This window comes from Peromyscus californicus, unplaced genomic scaffold (assembly GCF_007827085.1).
Source record: "Peromyscus californicus insignis strain IS unplaced genomic scaffold, ASM782708v3 Scaffold_10__1_contigs__length_136768540, whole genome shotgun sequence".
Lineage (NCBI taxonomy): Eukaryota > Metazoa > Chordata > Mammalia > Rodentia > Cricetidae > Peromyscus > Peromyscus californicus.
The window spans coordinates 86295607-86319616 of NW_026294391.1; the positions used below are offsets into that span (position 1 = coordinate 86295607).

The 24010-nt window shown below is 40.7% G+C and overlaps 1 protein-coding gene and 1 long non-coding RNA gene across 23 annotated transcripts in view; one reads left to right on the forward strand and one right to left on the reverse strand.

The window, feature by feature from the left end:
• Positions 1–1671: 1671 nt before the first annotated feature.
• Positions 1672–10586, reverse strand: Morf4l2 (mortality factor 4 like 2). Of its 2 annotated transcripts, XM_052736291.1 has the most exons (4): positions 10456–10586; positions 9041–9130; positions 4359–4455; positions 1672–3223 (listed from the first exon to the last, which is right to left on the reverse strand). In XM_052736291.1, exon 4 carries the CDS (start codon positions 3196–3198, stop codon positions 2332–2334), a length of 867 nt encoding a protein of 288 aa, XP_052592251.1. In that variant the 5' UTR covers positions 3199–3223; positions 4359–4455; positions 9041–9130; positions 10456–10586; the 3' UTR covers positions 1672–2331. The 2 variants fall into 2 exon arrangements, with proteins under 2 accessions (XP_052592251.1, XP_052592241.1); XM_052736281.1 differs by lacking the exon at positions 4359–4455.
• Positions 10587–10936: 350 nt separating this feature from the next.
• Positions 10937–24010, forward strand: part of LOC128109141 (uncharacterized) — an 86976-nt gene continuing 73902 nt past the window's right edge. For 6 of the 21 annotated variants that reach the window (XR_008217684.1, XR_008217708.1, XR_008217713.1 and 3 more), the window contains exons 1-3: positions 11200–11445; positions 13772–14016; positions 21163–21302. This is a non-coding gene — a long non-coding RNA (uncharacterized LOC128109141). Of the gene's footprint in view, positions 11174–11193; positions 11446–13771; positions 14017–21162; positions 21303–24010 lie in introns of those variants that run through there. The other 15 variants (XR_008217699.1, XR_008217715.1, XR_008217716.1 and 12 more) reach the window with 8 other exon arrangements.

Consider the following 24010-nt stretch of genomic DNA (forward strand, 5'->3'; position numbering starts at 1 on the left):
GGAAAAGGGGAAATGACAAAATTATAGTTCCAAAATTCTTTAAAAGAAGTAACTTTTTAAAAATGGAAAGAGAAAAGCACACCCCCACCCCCGACATACACCAAAACCAGAGTCCTTTTCATATCAGTCTGGGGACAAAAACACGTATATATTTATTCTGATCTCACCTTTATTAAAATATGCACATTCATAATTCTATGGGTGTATGGTAAAATAGTAATTATGGTTACTTCATGTATGCTAGACAGCCTCATGTTGTACCTCACCTCCTCCATTCATTTCTCTCCTTGCTCTGTGTACCTCAGGCTTCCCAATATAGCCTACATATATAAGGTCTTCCTTCTCTGGCTCCCAGTTTGGCAAAAGGGAGGAGGCTATATACTGGCATGATGCAGAAGTGAAACAGAGGTTAGTCATTTATCTTGGCATCTTTGTTTCCAGGATTCATATGTGCATCACAACTGCTGTCAGATGGCCCCTTTCCACACAGCTGTGTACCATTCCAGTAACCTTTGCCCCACTCCCTATCACCTCCTTCCCCTAGGGGTACTAAACCCCATGTGATGGGCTGAATTATAAGCCCCCTCTTCATATAGCCCTTATAACTCAAAATGTAGTTATATTTGAAAATAGTCTTTACAGAAAGAAGCTTAAGTGATGTCACCACAGCAGGCCCTAATCCGATTGACTGGGTCCTTGTAAGAAATTAGTAAATATATGAAGACATAGAGATGGTCATGGACAACCCTAAAGAAAAGACAGCTCTCTCACACCATGATCCTTTTATGTGGCAGAACTAAAAAAATACATTTCTGTTCATCAGTCTGTAGCACTGTTATACTTGTCCAAACTGAACAATATATGCCATGATTCTGCCTTTCTGCCAATGGGGAAAAAAAACCCCACAAAAACCTCAAGGACTCTGACTGGGATACATGATTCCCACTTCCAATTGGCCCTTAATCACATTTCCCCAAATTTCAATTAAAAACTATAGAATACTTCTCTTGCTAAGAGTAAAAATAGCCATATAGGGTGTGGGGTAGGTGGTCGGGAAACATGACTGGGAAATTTCCCTAAGACTTAGAAAAGTCCACAAGTATTCCTGATAGAAATAATACATAGGGTGACTATCCATGGTTCCTCTGGTGGGAAAGGATTAAAGCTTTGAGTCTGGGACCTGGACATAGAGTTCTCAAAAGAAATAAAAAGAACAAGTTTGGGGCAGTTTAGAGCACTCATCCTGGTATACATGCCAAAGTCATAGTCATAAGCATCTGGAACAAACCTGGCTGGTACGAGCAGCAATCTAGCCCAGAGAAGCCACACTGAGGAGGGGCAATGACTTGATAGGGCATAACCTTACTTGCTCCAGCAAGCATTTTTTAAAGAAATATTTTCACTTTTAATTATGTGTATGTGTGGGGGCACGTGCATGTCCATACAAGTACCTGAGATGGTCAGAAGGTACCAGATCCCCCGGGGCTGGAGTTACAGGTGGTTGTGAGCTGCAGGGAACCAAATCGTCTTCTGAAAGAGCAGTACAGCTGAGCCATCTATCCAGCCCAAGAAAGGAACTTTTCTTTCGGGAAGACAAATTCTTCTGTGCTGCCAAAATATTTCATGAACCTGCATTTGTCAATCGCAGTAACATAAAAGGCACACCACAAATTTTTTTGCTTTGAAATTTAGAAACAAGTTTTATTTAAGATCTGAAATACAATTCCTAAAATATCAACTTTTCAGAAAACTGTGGCTACACAATAATGCATTGCCTCTATCATGTTAGAACGTGCATTAGACTCAAAATACAAAAACCAGGAAACAAACCACCATCCTTCAACAATTTGAGCAAAGATAGAATGAATGCCTAAGGAACAACAAAGATGGATTTGCAGAGGATGGGCTGTTTACGTCAAGCACCATAAAAAAAAAAGAGCACAAATGCATGGGTTTTCAGGTATATACATTAAGTTGAACCTTTGGCACTAGGAACCAGGGCATCTTATCACGTAGCATTAACACATATTAGAAAACCGTGTAGTGTCAAAGGGATAGAACCACCAGCATTCAAGCAATGTTGTCAACTAGGCAATAAAATGTTCTACTGAATTTCTTCTTTGTCTAATTACTGCATACACTGGTAGCAACTTTGAAATGAGGAAAGGAGCCAGGCACTCCTTTTATTTTCTGCTTACAACAGAACAGGAAACAAACTGAAACATAAGCCCTGTTTTACATCGACAGTTTTAAAGAACATCAATTATACAATGAAAGGACTAACCAGAAGTGTTTACAGATACCAGACAATAGTGAGTGGTCAGCAGACCTTCACAGGGCTTTGCGATGGTACTCAGCAGAAGCCACTTTGTAATCACTGGCAGTAAACAGAGAGGCAGAATTCTTTGCCAGATACTTAAGGAAATCATGCAAATAGCCCAACAATAATGCAAGGCTTTTCTCATCAAGGGGCGTATAGGCCAACATTGCCCCAATTCTCACAAATAATCTCAGTAGGTGTGGAGCCCCATAGATCTGCGACATTGGCGCATCAGGGTGAGCCAAAAGAATTTCGGCATATTGGGGCCTTTCAAACTTGTAGAGCAGCTGAGTGCCCAGCATCACATTGAAATACTCCTTTATCCCTCCCACAACTTCATTAACTGCATACTCCTTATTATCAACATTTCCCTGCGACTTCTTGCAATTGGCATACTCCTCAAGAATGGCATCTACATTCTTTTTAGCAGGGAGCTGGAACAACTGCTTCTGCCTAGTAACCAAGTCCCAGTCCTCTACCAGCCATGGTTTTAACTCTTCGGGAATCTTCACCTTCACCTCCATTCTATTCTTAAATGCCTCCTCACTCTCCACAGTGGGGTCAGCCCGCGCCCTTTTCTTACGAGGGGGCTGGGCCACTTCGCTGGTACTGCCGCCGTCTCCGTTACCAGGAGTCTTCTGCTTGTTCTTCCGTGTCTTCCGCACAGAGCCAGAAGGGGGGTTCTCAGCAGAGCGACCCCCCCACCTTCCAGGGAGGGCTGGTTCAAGATTCTTTGGCTGTGAACCAGCTGACTTCTTTCCTGAGGCAGCTCCCCTCATCTTACTTCTCTGCATGTTGCCTCGAGTTGGCTTCTTAAAGTTGTCTTCTTCAGCAGATTGTTGTCCACGAGTTTGAGAAGCCTGCTTTCTGGAACTCATTCAACCCTGCTTTTTATTCCAACCACTGTAACACACAAAGTATTGTATTTGGTTGTTTACTAGCGTGACTTTGAGGACCATCAGAACACACCACATGCCCAAATCTGTTGGCTATGGATTTCAGGTTCTATTTCTGGACCATTTATAAGTACATTTCTATCTTCTCCTTTCTCTAATCCTTACTACCACCCACAACCCTTGCCTCACCCAACAACTCACCAGACATGCCCACAAATTCACTTCTTGATGCTATTTAAAAGACAGGGATTTAATTTTAGAGAAAGATATTGTGACAAAACCATAAAAGGAAATAGAGTTGAAATTCAAGACTTTGGAACAAGAATGAGAATTTGAAAGTAATAGGGAAGAGTAGTTTAATGGGTTGTAGGTAAAATGAATTAACAGTAAAGGTTTGTGTTCACAAGTCTAGGGAGGCCTTAACCAGTGTAGCGGCAACGAAGGGAAACAACACACACACACCCCCCTCACAGAGGGACACAATAACTGAGGGTTAGATCCAAACTGGACTCTGCACCACTAAGCCTAGGAGGTTAATTAAAAGCGCAGGTTCAAGGGTTAGTTTACACCATCAGAAAACAAGATTAGTCCAATGATAGCTACATGCACAAAACATCTCAGTGACTGCTTGCTGCAAGATGAGAACTGGGGAGGGTGGCAGGAACAACATTCATGTTTGGAGGAGGATCTTATTTGTATCATCGTCAAATGAGGGCGACATATATACACACTGCTCAGAGGAGGAAGATGCTTAGTTTGAGACTTTTGTATGTGGGGTGTGCACCTGAACAGAATGTTCAAACTCAGGTCAGAGGTCAGAGCAAAGAAATGGAGATTTAAGTAATTGTTGTATAGCTGGTAGCATATACTATGAACCAGTGAACCGTTTCATTGAGAACAGAGGAATTTTACACATAGAACTCTGGAAAACCTAAGGAAGAAAGGTATCAGGTATTAGAAAGGAGTATCAAGAAAGAGACCACAGATAAAATAAAAAGGTGAGACCCTCATTGGAGAATAAGAATGTGATTTTGGAAACTAAAGTTAGGTTTCAAGAGAAAGAATGTTCAGTGAAAATGCATTAAAAATAAGTCTCCTGCTACTCTTATAGCATGACTCATTAGACAATCCCCTTGACTTACACAATCTTCCTTTTTTCCCTTCCAAGGACTCCTAGTAAATTCCCAGATGGAATCTTACAGATCTCCTATGGTCTGAAGGATGAAGTGGGAATACAACCTAAAAAGGAAAGTAGGTATGCGCAATGAAGATGAACTTTTGTGACAACATGCAAGAAAAAAATTACAAATGTGTCTTAGACATATGAACTAAGTAAAGGCCCATACACTGACACTGAAAACGGTTCAATGTCACTAGCTAAATAGGGAAGTAGCACAGAAAGGGAGCCTAAAATGGACAGATAGCACAGGAAGAACTAAGCACTATTCCTATGACCAATGTGATCCCATGTTTCAAACAGGAGTGTAAATGTGTAAAACATGAATGTTACATACTCAGGGCAACCCCAAGAAAAGGATGACAGCCCAGCTTTAATTAAAGCCAGATTTAGCCAATCATGTGGGTAGGTATCATGGAATTCCCAAGGAGGAAAATTCAGACTTAAGACTTGCTTAGAAATGAGAGCCATAGGTGCTTAGAATACTATGCAGTTTAAGGAAATGCTCTTTAATTCAAAAGACACAAAGCTCCAAGCACATAGCGGAAGGCAATACCAGCCTTCCAAGCACTGACATTGGTGACCACAGAAGCTACCAATATGGGAATGAAAATTATGCTAAGAGATAAAAATTGCCCTGTAAAGGTCCTGTGGTGATGGAAGCTAGAAATGCCACTATCCTGTAAACCCTCATACTCACAAAATGCTATTGCTAGGCTTTTTTTATTTTTTATTTTTTTCTTTTTTAAATATAGAATTATGAGTAGGACAGAAAGGATCTTGGAGAATGAGTAAAGTCCAGAAAGTCAGACTCAATCTAACTGTTCCATAAAACCGAAAAATTTTTTTTTTAAAATAAATTAAAAAAAAATCACAGCGTCCAGGAACCATTTTGGAAGCCAAACTGAATCATCAGCACTTCCTTACCAATGAACTTGAGAATGACAGCTGAACTTACTACATTTTTGCACATTTTGTAAGAATTCTACATTCATACACATTCCTATGCTAAATGGACTGTCTTGATATTTCTATAAGAAAATCTATACAAAATTGGGGCCATGCTTGTATGACCAGAGTAAAGGCAAGGACACATGCCTGACTCTACAGCCCAGGTGCTGGGATTAAACCTCTTCTACATCTAGCTCCTAGATGTAATACACATTTCAGGACAGATTTACTATTTACTATGCTCTGTACCCACATTTCCCACAAGTTTAACACCACCCCATGAAAAAATTGCCATCATATATTAGCACACAGTGCTTAAATTCTGGCTCAACTTTGTCTCTTCCCTGCCTCCCCAAACCTCACTATTAAATGTTGTTCAGGTAGCATACCTACCCTTTACTCCAGTCTTCCTCTCCCTCATTTAAATACAATGAAAGCCCCAACACAGAGCTTGTATTATACTTAATCTTGGATCTTTTGCAGCATAGGTCTTGGACCAATATACCATTTTCCCACTCAATCCCTACGTGCTATCTCTTTTCTTTCTTTTTTTTCTTTTTTTTTTTTTTTGGTTTTTCGAGACAGGGTTTCTCTGTGTAGCTTTGTGCCTTTCCTGGATCTCGCTCTGTAGACCAGGCTGGCCATGCTATCTCTAGAATTATCCAGAGAAGTGTAATGTAGTTTTATGTTTGCCCCAATTTGTGTACTGAAGTAGAGGTGAGCACATGTTATCAAATCTTGGATCACATCTTTTAAAAAAATCATGTCCCCATGTTAAGGTTCTAATATTCATCTCTTGGCCTATGATTCGAGATTTTCTTATATTTTTCCCAACACGCCAAGTTGATTTATTTAGTGAATCAAGAGGTATAACATATTTAAGGCTTTTTACCATGGTGCTAAATTGTTTTCCCTTCAAAAACGGTATGTATTCATAACCCTAACAGTGAGTCAAAATACACATCTTCTGGGAAGCACCGGCAAATCTTCACTTTTATTCTTGCCTTGCATGTAAGGCAAGTGCTTTACCACTGAGTTATATTCCCAAGCCTCAGTACCTTTTATTCAAGGCCTCCTACATTATTAGGCAAGCATTCAACTGCTATGCCAACTACACCCGAAGCTTCAAACATCTTCTTTTCAACAAAAATCCCTCATTTGCTTTTTTTTTTTTTTTTTTTTTTTTTTTTTTTTGCTTATCTAACTTGTATAGTGGGGTATCTTCATTTGAAAATGTATGACCTCAGGGCATCTTCATAAATCAGTGGTCAGATCTTTTTTTTCTTACATGGGCATTTTTATTTCCTTTTCTTCTAGGGTGCTTGTTTCACATTGATCCCAACACCATGTTTTTTGTTCAAATATTTTAAGTGTGCTTAATAGTGTCTTACGGACTGCATGTACTCATGTCTCAGTATTACAAATAAATCTGGCTGGCTTTTCCTTTGCAACCTTTGGCTTTGTTGTGCTCAGGGAAAATGCCAAACAGATGTTAGAAGTGAGTTCTTATATTATTTCTTTGTATGTTTTTAGTTTCCCTCAGATTTACAGCAATATTTTCTCAATGTTCATTACTGATGAGTCTATCCTTTTCTCAATGAGAAATGCTATTTTATAAATATTCATAATTATGTGACTTTTAAAAAAATTATGTGACTCTTGAGGGGCTCTCTTCCCAAGTCCAGGCTGGTCTGGAATTTGCATCAACCCTCCTGCTTTTGCTTTCCAACCACTGAAGTTACAGGCACAAGCCACCACACCCATTTCTAGGTCCTACCAGTGATAATTCTGGTTGTTCTTGTAACAGTGTCATAATGGTTCAATTATTATGGTTTAAGGGCATAAATGTTGTTCTAGAATACTACCTATAAATGGATATAAAAGGTGACTGGTGTGGTATTATTTTAGAAGCAAAATACTGGAGATAACCTTATAGTGTTTGATGAAATGTGATATATTTGTAATATGGAATATCATCTTAGCTAAAGGAATGTCACTGTGAAAGAAACCATGAAAAGAAGTTAGACAGAGCTCTATGAATGGACAAAGACATTCAAAGACAATTTGTTAAATACACAGGTAGTTATAAAATAGTATCTATATCGACACCATAGTTTGTATAAAGAAAATCATAAAACACTCTTATGCATTATCTGTACACATTTTAGACAAGTTTGCAATTAGGTCATCTAGAAGGAAATGAAGAAAGCTGGTAGGGAGAAGTAAGGTTAGTGAGAAAAACCCCAGAGCCATACACATTCCTCACGAATTTGTGATGTGCTCACCCATGGATTTTACATATATTTTCATTTCATTACCACTGCACACTGTATGCTTTATAGGCATACTACTCAGACAGTTCCCAAAGGTCCAAGTCAAGATCCTTTTCCTCTTTGAGGCTTTCCTTATTTCAGAGCTCTCTCTCTGGTCCTTGCTTTGTCAGTCCCTATCGATCCACTTTCAGCCCCCTATCATTCTCTAAATTGCCTCTCCACCAGGGAAGTGCTCTCCGCTGCAACCTAGCTTTCACAAAGGAGAAAAATTAAGGAAATTATAACTCCTTTCCAAATGTAGCTCTGAAGAGACTGGGACACACCCCTTTTCTTTTCACTGCTTCATGCAACCAGACTCCAAATGCAGTTTTGTGTGTATGTGTCACAAACATATGTAGCTAACAATTCCAACAATTTGTTGGCATAAACCTTTCATTAACTGTACACATGGGACCACATATTACATCATTTTTTTTCATTTCTTGGTCTCTGGATAAAATCAGGTATACATCAACTTTCTCATTTGCACCTTGAGACATTCCTTATTCTTAAAAAAAAAAAAAAAATTAAGGAGAAAGGGTCTCATGTGATCCAGGCTAGACTCAAACTCATTATAAAGCTGAGGATGACTGTGAGTTTCTGAACTTCCTGCCTCTACCCCAGGCTTGTGTAGAGCCAGGGAACCAAACCTGGAACTTCATGTATGCTAGGGAAACACTCTACCAACTGAGCCACATTCCCAACCCAAAAGATTATTTTCAGTCTGAACAAAAGAGGAAAATGATATAAAAAATGTTTAGCTGCTGGATATGGTAGATAAAATCAGGGTTCCTGGCAATTTCCTCTAAAGTAAATGTACTTAAAACTCTGATCAGATAATTTCACAATTCAGTTCTAGTAGCTAGTTGCTGCTTCTGGAAAAAGAGAAACCAAAAATATTAATTAAAAAAATTCCAAGAAAATTATACTCACTATTTTACAAGAATGTGTGTGTGTGTGTGTGTGTGTGTGTGTGTGTGTGTGTATAAAATGTTTCACAACTACTAAAGCCAGAAGTATTATTCTAGCAAATACTTTTATGAGGACATTTTGGAACAAAGGAAGTTTTGCTCAGGATTACACAGTAAGTGGAAGAGCCGGCAATCAAATCTGTCAAGTCTGCAATTGCTCTTGAGAAAAATGTTGTACTATTTGAATCTGTGAAACCATCATATAGCACTAATTTTCAGAATTTTTTTAATTAAGAGATCAAGATTACACAGGCTTATATTGTTTACCTAATGTGCATCCTTCCTCTTTCAGAATTTAGAATACTCTCTCAGATGGGAGCTTATTAATCTTCAAAATATTCCTAGACAGTTAGGAAGGTTGTATGCTAGCTATTATCTTGTCTGTGAACTGAGGCCAGAAGGAAGGCACTTACCCTGTATTCTGCAAACAGGAATGGTTCTGCAACCAGGGTCAGAGCTCCTGATCCTTATTGTATAGCAAACTTAGCTTTTCTGATGGTGACCTAGAAGGTCAAACAAAGAGATGGAAAAAGACAGAAAAAGAGATGAGATGGTGATTTTCTTTTCCATCAGTCAATGCAATTTTATCTCACACAAAGGACATCAAAGCTGATAATGTATAATTTTTATTTTCCTGTGGTTATATTTTCAGATGTGCTTTATTTGTTTGTTTATCAATTTTTGAAAAAAAATGATTATTTTCCCCTAAACATAATGTAAAACAAACAAAACTATAAAGGAACACCATTACAAACCGATGCGAATCCATCATCCAGCTCCAACAATTACCAACTGAAGGCCATCTTGTTTCATCTGTAACCCCACCCACTGCTCCCCCCCCCACTTTTTTTAAGCTACCGAGAAAAAAATGACTTAAAAATTATGAAAATTTTCAAATATATACCAAGAGAAAAAAATGAATACAGGAAACCCCATCTGCCTACCTCTCAGCTTAAAACAATTATTAATCTAGGGTCTCAATTATACCCCTCCCATCTTTCTCTACCGCTGAAATTATTCTGAAGCAAATCCTAGTCATCCACGTATTTTGAAGCCATTTTCAGACATTATTTAATCCCTCAGCAAATATATAACTATATAAATACATATTTCCACAAAATAAAGCAATCTGAAAACATAACCACATTGCTACCATAAACGCCTAAAAAAATCTGACACAATTTCATTAAAGAATAATAATTCCGCATTTAAAAATTCCCGATGCGTCTTAAAGAAAATTTTACAATTGGTGTGCTCGAATCTGGATTCAAACAAGGCCTACTCATCGCATGTGCTTCATATCTAGCTTGCTCTCATTCTCCTTCCTCTACCTTTCTTTTTTTGATTTTAATGTGGGAAAATTCCAACCCCCAGCTATTCTGAAGCAATTCTCGGCTAGCAAATTATTTTATCGGTAAGGCTTAATATACGCCTATTATCACAATTTCGTCTAGAAAAGAGGATTATGTTCAGAAAAAATACTATATCGAGCGAATCTGCGTAATTTTTAATTTTCTCCGGCTACGCAAATTATCTATCTTTAATAACAATTGCTAATATTTTTCAGAGACAGGCTTCACATTGAATACTTTACACGCACTATTTTATTGTGGACATTTGAGTCCACGTCTCTGAGATGGATACTATTATCACCGTTTTACAAACATGGAAACCAAGACACAGAAAGGAGCCTTGCCCGAGTTGGGCGTTGGCGAGCAGGAATATGAATCCAGCTTTGCCTGAATGTGAAGCCACTAGCTAATCCTGTTTATAGACACGAAGAAAAAAGGAAATCATCGACCCTTCCTCCCCACCCCCACCCCGAAACCTGAAACGAGAATCCAGTTCTTTCCAGCAGCCGACGTGTGATCACTGCTGCTCCTCCAACCGCCATAGTAAAGCCAGGTTTCTCTGGCAACTGATATCCATAGGCAGACACGTCACCCTGGGGGCGGGCTTAGCCTTTCAGCCAATCGTAGTCGTCTTGTCTCAGTTTTAGAATGTTCCATAACCAAATGATTGGACCACCGCCCTCACGTCAGCAGTGACACTCCGCCGCAGTAAAGGCGGGTGCTAGGAACCTGCTTCTTCATGGTTAGGGCCGAAATCAAACCAATTACCGTCCTTCTTCAGTGCGGATTCCGACCAATGACAGTCGCCCTTTTAGGCTCTTGGCCCGCCCTCCAAATGCGCTACAGCCGTTGGGTCATAAGTCTATAGGGCAGCGTGTTCACGTGGCCTATTTTCACGACCCAGAGTTCCTCTGACCGTGGGTTTTTTTTTTTTTTTTTTTTTTTGCCCCCACCTCCTTTCCCTGGCTCACCCTTTTTCTCCTGCAGGGAGGCATTATGGGTTTGTGGGTCCGTTCTCCTCCCCCGCCCCCGCACCACTGGGAAAGGAAGTGTCTACGTGGCTTGCGGAAATAGGATAGGCGGAAATGAGCTAAGGTTCCCGCGAGTGGGAAGAGCGAGGTCAAACCTAGGGCCACGCCCCCCGAGCCTGTTGCGCAACTCTCGGAACGGGAGAAAAAAAAAGGAATAACGAAGGTTTTGCCGTGTGTGTGTGTGTGTGTGTGTGTGTGTGTGTGTGTGTGTGTGTGTGTGTGTGTGTGTGTGTGTGTGTGTGTGTGTGTGTGTGTGAGGGTGGTGAGTGCCACGGGCGGATGGCGTGAGAACAAGGGTGCATGTGCGCGGGCACGCTCGCGTGGCCGTGGAGTGTGGGTGTGGGCGCACACCAGCCCTCGTGGCGCCGGAGGTGATGGGTGTGCGCACGCGTGCACTCCTTGCGGTGGCGGGAGGGGCCCTGACTGTGTGTGTAGGTGAGATGCTTTATATTGGTGGATTGCTGCTTTTTTATGTTTGCAAACTGCTTTATGGAAAGATAAATAATTACGGCAAAGTACTAGTAACAGAAGTAAGTAAAGGGCTTTTGTTAGAAAAGGCCTGCTGATTTAATTTATTTATTTTCCTTTTTTTTTTTTTTTTTTGTTTGAGACCTGGTCTCGCTATGTAACCCTTGGATGGCCTGGAGCTCATAGAGATTCCCCTGTCTCTTCTCTTCCTCCCGAGTACTGAGATTAAAGGCATGTGCCACTCCACCCAGTCTGATTTAATTTTAGGCCGTATAGATGCGCATTTTAATCCACCAAAATAAAGCCAAAGCTATATTAGTAACTTAAAAGAGCGCTTCTTTAAAGTTTTCAAGTATATTCCCCTCCTCTCCATCACTGAGACCTTTCCTTTGCCCCTTACCAATTTTACTGCATAATGGCAGAAATAATTTCTAATGAGAACGTACGGAATTAAATTCCCCTATGATAGAGACCCCTCCAAATTTTTGTGGACTTTTAAGCCTCATCTACCTTTTGTCCTAGTCTCCAAGCATAGTGATCCTTAGGCAAATAGGCATTTGGTCAATTTTCCAGAAAGTTCACTGGGTGAGGTTTATACCTCTTGAATCTGCCACTAGATGTCACCAAATCCCAGCAAAGGATTTGCTGTTAGGTTCCCCGGGATTGTGAGATTTATTTATTTATTGCTCCACCTACTTCTAATTTGATGAACTCAATCATCTCTGGCTGTCTCATATATATCTTAAATTCCCAAATAAGAATAAAATCAAGTTCTGTAAAATAACAACACTAGGCAGGGAATTATATATCCAAATATTTTTGTTATTTTCTTTCCTTAAAAAGAAAAAAAGTCATATGCTCTTCCAGATTTTCTTTCTCCCTTGTATTCTTTTTTACTCAGCGTTAATAAATGAGCCTAAATGCTGTTGCTAAAATCCTGTGTGGGCTGTGGTGGCGCATCTGCAATATCAGCACTCAGTAGGTAGAAAGACCCCAAGTTGAAGACCAATTTTCAAGATATGTCTCTACATAAAAAAAGAAAGACTATCCTTTCTGCTTTTTTGCCCACTTTATTTTCAAAAACTTACAATTCCTCCAAATGGTAATTGCAGATGACTATAGTCAGTCTGTAAAGTTAACTCGGAGGTAAAGTTAGACCTCAGTATTTAAAATTATCGTCCTTTCCTCTTGAAATTTTTAGCAGATATGTGTGTTTGCATCTTAATTTTATGTGATGTTTCTGTGTTGCGAGCAATAAGGTAGGTATGTATAGTTAGTATAAAAAGTTATATTTTATTATGCGGAGGGTCTTCATACAAAGTTCACACTCTTAAGTTCCTGACTACAGTCCTAAGCTTATCCCCCCCAAGGTGGCTTACCTGTTTGAAGATCCGGTCCAGTCTTAGGATCCCAGGGTAGACTCTCCAGCCGCAGGGTAGATCAAGGTGGCTTCCCTCCAGGTGCAAAGAGGAAGAGCAGTGCTCTGGGTCCCTGCTTATATACTGGCCAGAGGGCGTCATGGGGTCTAGGACTGTGTCTGGTTATCTTGAGTGATGTCACTGGGTTCTGGTTATCAGATCTAGCCTTGGGTGTAGTGCAGTTCCTGACTAAGCTGTTTTTACAAGTCTAAAAGGCATTTTTAAAAAATGCTCATTGCATTTTACATAACTTGATTGTGTCTTTAGAGTCAGATAGTAAATAGTGGAACATTTCACACTTACTTGCCCTATGTTTCAGGGCAAATGATGATGTGGCCCTGAGATTTTTTTTTAAATTTCTGTGTGTTTGCATATGTGTGCAGGGGTGCTTGCCTGTGCATGTGCATGTTGGGGCTAAAGGTTAGCTTCATTTTGTGTCTCTTCCTCTATTTCTGTCCACCTTATATTTTGAGGTAGGGTCTCTCAGTGAACTTGGAGTAGTCTATGTGGGCTATACTGGCTTGTCAGTGAGCTCCCAGGATTTGCCTGTCTCCACCAATAGTTCCCTTAAAACACTGGTGTTACAGATGTGTGCCCCATGTTCAGCTTTTCTGTAGGTTCTAGGGAACTGAACTCAGGTCCTCATGCTTGAGCAGCAGACACTTTACCCCCTGAGACATCTCCCCAGCCAGACCCTCATTTTTTTTAATGTTTTCTATATTTTGGATGTTGTATTAAATACTTTTTTCTTAACAAAATTGTGCACCATAATCAACCAACAAATATCTGTTCCAGTTATCAATGATATGTACTTGTGCACATGTGGGTGAAGGTTTTTTTTGGATTTTAATTTTATTGTTTTTAATTATGTGTAGGTGTATATATCTGCATTTGGGTATATGACGTGAGTTCAGAGGTCAGAGGCATTGGATCCCCTGGAGCTGGAATTATAGACTCTTCTCAGACACCTGACATGGATGCTGGGAACCTAACTCGGGTCCTCCGGAAGAGCAGCAAGTGGTCTTAATTGCTGGGCCATCTCTCCAGCCACAATGGTGAAAGGTTTTTAGAACAGTTCAACTGTATTTCCTAGGCAAACCAGAAGCATCATTATCACCTGGTAAGTTACCAGAAAATTAGATTCTTAGGCACCACCTCCAATCTCATAAATCAAAAGTTCTCTGGATGGAGTTTGGCAATCTATGCCACTACAAATTGTGGTAGTGAATCCAAGGCTCTCAAAAATTAAAGAACCACTGCTTTGGAGGGCAAAAAATGCAACACTTGTTTGTACACCACTAGAGGGTGCCATAGAATGTAAAGCAAAATAAAAAGGACATACGTGTTCTGAGATACCATACATGTAGAGTATCAGTCTTATTTTGCAGATTAAGGAATGTGTAGAAGTGTTACCATAACTGTTTATATTTTTCAGAGTCTGAAATAATCTTTACATTATAGATTGTTCTCTGCTTTGACTAATGTTGACTGAACCGAAGTTAGTAGGAAAGCAAACCAAGTATGTGGAAATAGCTTGAGGATTTTCATTCCTTTCCTCCATTCCCTTCTATAATATGGTATAACACAAAAGCTTAGGAATGGCCTCCTTGTTATTTCTTATTTCTCAATGCTCTTTCTAGTCTGTAGTTATCTGTTTTAGCTTGTGTCATAATATTTTATGTACAATAAAGGCCTGAGGGTGGTGAGTAAAACAGAGATTTGAAAAGCCATTATGGGTCACACACTTTATTGCTTTATACACATAACTCCCAATAATAAGCTTATAACTTAGGTGAAACTTAACGTCATTTTATAGTGATGAAGCTGAGTTCTGGTGTAAAGTTAATTTCATTCATCATATAATTTACAAGTGATAAAATCTGAATAATTCCTGGCATTTATAATTCTAGTATTCAATTAAGCTTTCTAGTTCTCTGGTTTAGTTTCTATTTAAATGGTTTTTCTTCTTTTTTATTTGTGAGACATTGATACTTTTTGACCCAAGAGAAAATGTAGAGAAGTCTCTCTCTCTCATATTTTGGCCAGGTTTTATCTGACACCAGATATGCACTCTCCAGGACCCCTCCTCTCAGCCACTCCAATGGAATGGCAGGGTTGTGGCTCATCCAAGCACTTTTAGAAACGATTCAAGGAATTTGACACTGAGTGAGGCTGACCAGGTATTATGGCACACCACATTGTGGTGCTTTGTAAAGTAACAGTGTGTTCAAGACTAGAAGTGTTTTCAGATTTAAAAGTTATTCAAATTTAAGGGATTTTATTTTATAAGTTTTATAAACTTGAGTGTCATACCACGTATTAGATAGAAACAAACATTTTATTTTCATGATCTTAGAGCCACCCTATATAATATAGTATCCAACTAGCATATGTGACTGTTTAAGTCACAATTCATTAGACTAAAAAAAATTGATTCAGTTGGTAGTTCTGGCTATATTTCAAAGGTCACTACATATTGTTAGCTGTTGTCTACATTTAGATACAGATCATTTCCGCCGTGACAGAATGTTCTGCTGGACAGTGCTGATTTAGATGATAGACGGTATGGGAAAGGGCCCAAAAGGTGACTTATTTTCTCTGCTCTTCTCAGAGCAAAGGTGCTCCATTTTATTGATAGGGTCAGGAGAGGGAGGTAAGGTCCGAGGTACTTTAGCAGGGGTATGTCTGGCACTGGAATCTCTATTTCCGACTGCTGCTACACTTTTCTAATAGGCCTGTCCTTGTGCTTTACTGGGTAGGCTTGCAAGAGCAAGACCAGGAAGAATGTGGACTAGTTTTAGAATGAGAGTAGGAACAAAAAAAAATGGCCTAGAAACAATGTTTTCTGTATTCCAGGTAGCACAGGACTCAGCTCTTTCCATCTGTTATCTTAGCAAATCCTCACAGAAGCCCAGAGAAGTTAAACAGTCACCTAAAGTTGCTCAACCAGTAAATTGCAGAGCAAGACCAGACTTGTTCCTGGCTTTAAAGCCATGCTTTTTCCTGTTATGCTATGTTGCCCCCTCAATGTGACTATTCCCCTGCAACCTTAACTTATTAGTGGGAGAAGGCCTCAAGTAGATTCCTCACGTATAGTCAGTTCTCAGAAAATGAGAAACATGCTTTAGAGTTTACAGCTGCACTGTTGTCTTCACATGATTTCAACTGGAAGAGAAAGATAACTTAATTGTATTTGGTTCCAAGGCCCAAGGCCAGACAGAAACTTTTTAAGGTCTCATCCCTCACAGGATGTTCAGTGGCTCTATGAACCCTGTATTAATTTGCAAGACCACCATTAGCTCATACAATGCCTTTGTGGTAATCAGAATCATAGGCCACCTAAGGGCAGACAAATTGCAGAGATATGTGCACTCCAGTGGAACAATGAGAAAAATGCCCCTTTCCTTGCCCCTGCTGACTGCTGCAACCTCACCAAGGCAGTTAGTTGAAAAAGACATTTCAGCCAGGAATTGTGTTCTCTTAGTTGAGTACCATTGTGTAGCATGTAACCTGCCTGTCAGTATATGTAGTCCTTACCTGCCTTCCCTTATGAATAACAAAACTGTCCTTGGTCCAAAAGGTAGTGCTCAGTACTGGTCAGACTGTTCTACTGTCTATCCCCAGAGTCCTCCCATGTCTTACGGGTAGTAAGCAAAATTGCTCTAGCCTAAGTTTTATTTGATATCGTATATAATTTTAATTTTTCTTGTGTGGGTGCTTCATCTACATGCATGTGTGTGCACTGTGTATGTGCCTGGTGCACATGGAGGCCAGAAGAGGGCATTGGATCCCCTGAGACTGGTAGTACATACAGTTGTGAGACAGTGTGTGAGTGCTCCAGCCCTAAATCAGAACCACACTTTAAAAATATCAAGTAGGCCGGGCGGTGGTGGCTCATGCCTTTAATCCCAGCACTCGGGAGGCAGAGCCAGGTGGATCTCTGTGAGTTCGAGGCCAGCCTGGGCTACCAAGTGAGTTCCAGGAGAGGTGCAAAGCTACACAGAGAAACCCTGTCTCGAAAAACCAAAAAAAAAAAAAAAAAAAAAAAAATCAAGTAGAAGCTGGAGAAATGGCTTAGCATTTAAGAGTACTCACTGCTCTTGCACAAGACTAGGGTTCAATTCCCAGCACTCATGGTGGCTCAGAACCATCTGTAACTCCAGTTCCAGGGCACTTGACACCTTTTTCTGACCCCTGTGGACACCAGGTACACATGTGGTGTACATACATATATGCAGGCAAAACACTCATGCATATACGATTGAATAAATAAATCTAAAAAAAAGTGTTTAAAATTGGTTCTGATTATCTTATTTAGTATTTCTTAAAATAATCATTGTTTAATGTACAAGGTTAAAAACAAATCTTAATATTTCTCGAACTCTATGAGTTCAAGGCCAGCCTGGTCTACAGAGTGAGATCCAGGACAGGCACCAGAACTACACAGAGAAACCCTGTCTGGAAAAAACAAAAGAAAAAGTATAAGTTCCACTCAATGTCTTGGTTAATAAGAACTCTTCTGAAGTGAAACCCATGTGTGTACTCTAATCCATGACTGATGAAGCACGTTTTAATTTTTTTCTTCTTTAAAGAACTATTTTATTAAAGAAACATTCAGCACTACACAAAAGTGGGGAAACAGTACAAGCAACCCTCTGTCTACCATTAAACAATTTAGATATGTACTTTCAAGTACTACTGGCTTGTCCTTTTAAACATAGCAGTTAATAGCTTCAGAAGCCATAACTTCTATCACTTCTAGTAAAGTGTAGATGCTAGGTGGGAATTACAAACCTAAGAAACTTAGCTGGAGAAAAATGATTCAAAGCAACCACTTGATGCAAAGTTCGAACTACAGGCATCAACAATCACTGGCGAAAAGCAGTCTTTATCTTTCTGAGTTAATGTATACCATGGGTGGCTTTAAGTAATCCTTCCAAGTAAAGTGTGTGCTGACAAAACCATGAATTTTGGCATGCTTTAAGTTAAACTATTAACTCAGGAAGAGAAAAACAAGGAATCATGTGCAAGCCTGGCATCTGAAGGTCATCAAAGGTCATCGCTGACTGGGTTCAATTCTCAAAGGTTTGGCCGTTTGAAATAAGCTTTTCTACGTCAAGTGGAGCCATGAGGGGGTAGTTTAATTACGGAAGAGAAAACAGATATCACTAAAAGGACAACTTTTTCCCCTTGACTATTTCCATTTGCTTTGCCATGGGCTAACAAACTAGACTGATCCAAAGAAATGTGCGGGACTGGCTTTATGAAATTCCTGTGGAATGAGGCGGTATAAATAGACAGAAAGAAAGACATCCTTATTATAGAAATGCAATTTTGCTTGGCCTTGAAATATTAGGATTTGGGTTTTTTGTTTGTTTTTTTGTTTTGTTTTTTTGAGACAGGGTTTCTCTGTGTAGTTTCGGTGCCTTTCCTGTAACTCACTCTGTAGATCAGGCTGGCCTCGAACTCACAGAGATCCGCCTGGCTCTGCCTCCCCAGTGCTGAGATTAAAGGCGTGCACTATTGCTGCCCGGTCAGAACTTATACTCTTTAGTAGGGTTGGACCATGTCATATTTAGGGAGAGAGTCAAATTGAAAAACCAAAACAAACCTCTTTACTAGAAATTGATAAGGTCTCCTCAAAGGACAGTCTCTTCCTACCTCTTCCCCTCCACCAGGCACCACAAGAAGCCTTGCTGAAATGAACTACTGTAAGTGGCGTCTTACAATCCCTCAGGCAATTAGGACCAGAGAGAGGTTGAAAACCACAGAACGAACCTTCTGCTCGTTCATGAAACTGTTAGCTAGAAGGCAGAAAAACACAGGCAAATGGAAGCTAGGGTTCTGCAAGAGAGAGCTAAGGGTGGTGTGTTAGAGCTTTGCACTCACCCTCGATGAGTGCTGCAGAAGGCAAGGCTGCTACAGAGACAGGAGACCAGATTGTGGAATATGTGGCAGAGGACGTCAGAGCTATTTTTAGAAGATGCCTTTTCCTACCTTATTTACAGTTTGGAAGAGCAGGAAGACCATCTGAGAGTGAAGTATGTGAGCGCGCCCGTGTGTGTGAAAGTGCAGACGTTTAGAGAAAAGGTGTCTTACCGCCCTGCTTAGAATGGCAGGTTCTACAAACCACACACCGAAACAGTGGTTCTGATCCATTTGCGGCAGTGTTTTACCACATGGAGGAGCAAATGAGGCTGCTTACACAGTACTGGGACAGAGCAGAGAAGGCTTAGGGTACGGGGCCTCAGAGGACATGTTCCTTCAACGCCCTGAGCTTGAGGTAAAAGGATTAGTAACTGAGGACAGAGAAAAGAGTAAGAGCAGTTCCTAAAAGGTACAAAGCTGAGATACACCCAGTTGCTCCCAGCCTAGAGTTGTGGGTGGGACGTCAGTGGGTCCCAGGACAGTACAGCCAGCTTTCAATAAAGCTGGTCTGTGAAACTTGGCTAAGAGGACAGAGGAAAATTGATGTTTGCTCCAGAGTGGGGCTGTCAGCTGTGCTCACCGCCTCACCAGGCTCCCAGCTGTAAACAAAGGTCCTGGCCCTTCATGGCACTGCAGAGCAGTCCAGGCTGGCGTAAGTCTCTGAGGACAGCTAGACCATTTTCTCATCCTGGCTGACAACCAGGAGACAGAAGAAACAATAAAAGGTAGAGTGGGGGAAGGGGCAAAATTGCAAGGGAGTGCGGAGCAGAGACCATTGGAGGGAGTTGTGTATTTCAGATCTTAGGGCTTTGGATGAAAGTGGTAGAAGTATTTTAGGGAAAGCAGACCCCTTTCCTTATGTAAATATCCCAGGTAATAGTGAATTACAAAGGGGGCTTCAGAGACTCCAGTGTACCATCCACTCCTCCATTTACAAACGTCCATGCTCATGACCATGCTAGCTCTTCTGGGTGATGCTAAAGTACTAGAGGGTAGCTTACACATTCCAGGGTCTAATAAGGAGTTTAGGAATATGTGTGACAGTGAGTCTTAACCATACCAAATAGACTTTTTGTTTGTTTATTTGTTTGTTTGCTTTTGAGACAAGGTCTCATGTAGCACAGGCTACCTTTGAACTTGCTTTGTAGCCAAGGATGGCCTTGAATTCTTGAATGACCCTGCTGCCTCCCCCTCCACAGTGCTGGGATTACAGGCACATAATACTATGCTCAGCAAATAATAGACCTCTTAAAATATTAAGTGACAAACCTGGAATAAAGTATCGAAGCAATGTAACTGGGTCTGGATCACAGAAGGTGGGATTTGAGGGAACTGTAGTAAGCTAGACATGCTGTGCCTATGACAAAAAGGCATCTAGAATTTGAGGCAGAACAAAATTAGTAGTACAATTGAGCCCTGCTTTGACTGAAGCAGTAGGTTAGTGTGCCACAGACTCTTCATTTCTTTCCTCCTTACGCTCCTCATCGTGGCTAATCCAGTATCCAAGTCTCCCTTTCAGTGTTACTTCCTCACAGTGTTCCAACCTTCTCTCCAGGACCAAGTGCAGTGCCTTGTTTTATGTTCCTGTCGCACCCACTGCTTTTGCCTTTCCAAGATACGGCCGTTTTCACTTGATGGACCAAGCCTGTTTGTCTATAGTATACAAGTCGGGAAGGCTTATTTGATTCTTTTTCCTCCTCCTCTTTGCAAAATTCAAATCTGATTTTTCACTTGCCCTATTAAAACTGCCGTGTTCCTGCTCAGCTCTGGAGGGAGAGGCAGGCAGATCTCTGTGATTTCCACTCCAACATGGTCTACATAGTGAGTTCCAGGACAGCCAGAGCTATAGAGAAACCCTGTCTCAAAACAGACAAACAACAACAACAACAATAAAACCCCATCCTACTCCTGACATCTTTGTTTTTTTTAATGCTTCTGTTCCTTTCTCTTCATTCAGGTCATAAGTCTCTGTCCTAGGAAAGACTTCTAGGACATACTCTTTCCATCACAGAAACATTGTCCATAATACTTACATAGTTTCTCCATTTTTCTACTTCCTAACAACTTAATCAAATTTTATCTCTCTTGCCATACTGTAGGACCTCTGAGGGCAGGGCTGTTTTTCTTCACTGTGTATTTTGTGTACTTAGTATATAGTACCTGGCATGTGATGGAAAGTACTCCATGAACATTTGCAAATGAATCCAAAGCAAATGACATAATATTGGTAGGTGAAAGCCAGTCTAAAGGTTGATTATATTCCTATGCATGAAGAAAAATCTTTAGAAGTTTTCAACTATAAGAGGAGAGAATTATTTTAAAATTACCTTTTTGCCAGGTAGTGGTGGTGCACACCTTTAATCCCAGCATTCAGGAGGCAGAGGCAGCCAGATCTCTGTGAATTCGAGGCTAGCCTGGTCTACAGAGCAAGTTCCAGGACAACCAAGGCTACACAGAGAAACCCTTTTTCAAAAATAAGTAAGTAAATAAATTGCCCGTTTTGTTTTAATGCTAGAAATGGAATTCTTTTATATGTTAAGCAAGTACTCGGCTACATTTCTTGCCCTTGAAGACCACTGACCTCTGTAAAAATAACATAGAGAATGCAGGTCTTAGCCCACTCCTGATTCTTGCCTTCTCATTGTCTTATGGTTTCATGTTCTCTACCTCTCTGTTATTCCCATGTCCTTCATCTCCACAAGCATAAAATTTACATATCAGTCCTCCTAAACAAAAAATTGGCAGTATGACCAGACACTCACATTTCTACAGGTGCAGTTGCTCATTCAGCTGCTGTTTATTGCCTACCTTCATTGTACCAAGCATGGTACTGATATCTATAGATGAAAACCTTCTGTCTGTCTTAATGAAGCTCCTAATTGCATGAATACATTACACTGGTCACTCAGTGGTAGCTTTAAATTCCCGGTGAAGGGATTTGCCTTACCTGGGCTCAGTGAGGGAGACTTTGTAATACTGGAGCCTGCACAGTAATTCAGTCTCATAAGTAGACCTTCTGTGTAACTGGGGACCCAGAGATTGGATGCTTATGTCAGTTTACACCAAACTTTCCTCCTTCCCTGTAGATCCAAAATGGCATAGTAGAGGATGTCTAGAAGGGCATTCAAGTGGTAGCCATTCCTTATCATTTTCAGAGTGGTCTTTCTTATTAAGGCAAATGGTCCAGCAAGTTTCAGCTCTTAAATCAAGCACAGTAGAGGAACTTACGGGAAAAGGGCTTGGGTTTAGCAATAGACTAGAGGATCTCCCCTATACTCCAAGTGGGTCCAAAGCAAGAGCATAGCTTTAAAATAGCTTCTGAGGACAATTAGACAGCCTCACGTTGGGGTAGATATTAATGCCGGGGTATTGGCTTGTTTTCATCTTTGACTCAGGTCCCAAGTGGTTAGGAGGCTAATAAATGAGGATGTCAGTGGAGCAATACATACCTATCACTGTTCACACCACACCACAGTGTCTTGTAATTCTAGCACCTGGCACAACAGGAGAATCTTCTGTAATCATTCAGTCTTGTCTCTTCATCAAATATAAGGTTATTGAGGGACTGACTGACAGCTCAGACCCTTGTTTTTAAGTTCCCCCACCCCAAAGATGAATAAAAAGAAAAGGCAAGTATCTAAACTCCTAACTAGTTATCACTTGGTTGGAGAATAACATCAGACAGTGACATTTGGAAGACATATTTGTTAGTTTTGACCCCCTCTCTTTCTTTTACTTGGCTCCTGTTCCCTGAAAATGACTCCGCCAAGATATTTTGAAGACAGTGTGTATGTAACAGGGAGAGGTGGAAGAGCTTAAGTCTGATTAATTGCTCTTTGCTCTGAGGTCTCTTGTGGGTCAAGAAAGTTCATCCTGAGTCTCAGGCCCATCAATTGGCGATAACAGATTAGGTTCCTATCACGGGGAAAGCTAAATGAAAAATAAAGCTAATGGGTCCCTAAACTCATGCAGAACCTCTGGTGAAGGAAACTCTACATTTCTACAAGTAGAACTCAGCATCATCGTTTTACACCCGTAAATTGTCCTAGCTCAACCCAAAGTCTGTGTTCTCTTCTTTCTACAGGAACCGTGACTTTCATACATATCAGGCAAAAGATGAGGAAGGCAGGGGTTGAGGACTGAGTGGTTACGATCCGCCACCACCACAAATTACCATTAGCATCAATCTGTTGCACACTAAGCCAGAGCAGTCCCAAAATGAATGTGTGTAGCTAAGAAGTGACATTTTGTTAGGGGACAAAGGAAACTTAAAACAAGGGCCTGAGCTGTCAGGCAGTCCCTCAGTAACCTTATATTTGATGAAGAGACAAGACTGAATGATTAGAGAAGATTCTCCTGTTGTGCCAGGTGCTAGAATTATAAGACATTGTGGTCTGTTGACTGTGGTGTCTTATGGGAAAGCCTATGAGATAGTAGTTTTCCAAAAGGGTCAAATATTTGTGACTCTGTGAAAACGATATAAGCATTAAATGCACTCAAGATAACAGATGGGTATCTGTGACCAAGGTCTGAAACATTCTTGCTCTTCTTAATGGTTTCAGTTGTGTAGCGGACAGTGATTCTCCTGTCTGAAGTGGTTCAAATATTGTGAGAAACTGGACAGGCAGTGGTGGTGCACACCTGTAATCCCAGCCCTCAGGAGTCAGAGGCAGACGAATCTCTGAGTTGGAGGCTAGCTTGGTCTACAGAGCAAGTTCCAGGATGGCCAAGACTACACAGAGAAACCGTGTCTCGAAAGAACAACAACAAAAGTATTGTGAGAAACTGAGGACTGATATGGCAGAGATCAGCCAGTAGACATTGTTAGTAGGTGTAGAGGGAAGTACATTAACACGTAATTTTGGGCTTCTGTAGGTTGATCAGTTGAAAAGGGAATTACAGTAAGAAAGATGCCTAAGGATTAGAGGTTTTTGTCCCAGCTGTTTTTTCACTTTAGTCTATTTGCTCCTGTGATGATTAATCTTCAGTGTCAACTTGGCTGGATTTGGATCACCTAGGAAATCACTGAGGGCACATCTGGGTGTACTTCTGTGAAGGCATTTCCAGGGAGAATTAACTTCAGGGAAGACCTACTCTTAATTGGGATGGTACTATCCCCTAGGCCAGGGTCCCAGACTGACTAAAAGGGGGGAAGAGAAGAAAACCAGCAGAGCCTCAACAGTCCC

Excerpts from the sequence above, each read along its gene's own strand:
- Morf4l2 (XM_052736281.1), bottom strand. The coding sequence starts at position 3,198 with ATGAGTTCCAGAAAGCAGGCTTCTCAAACTCGTGGACAACAATCTGCT.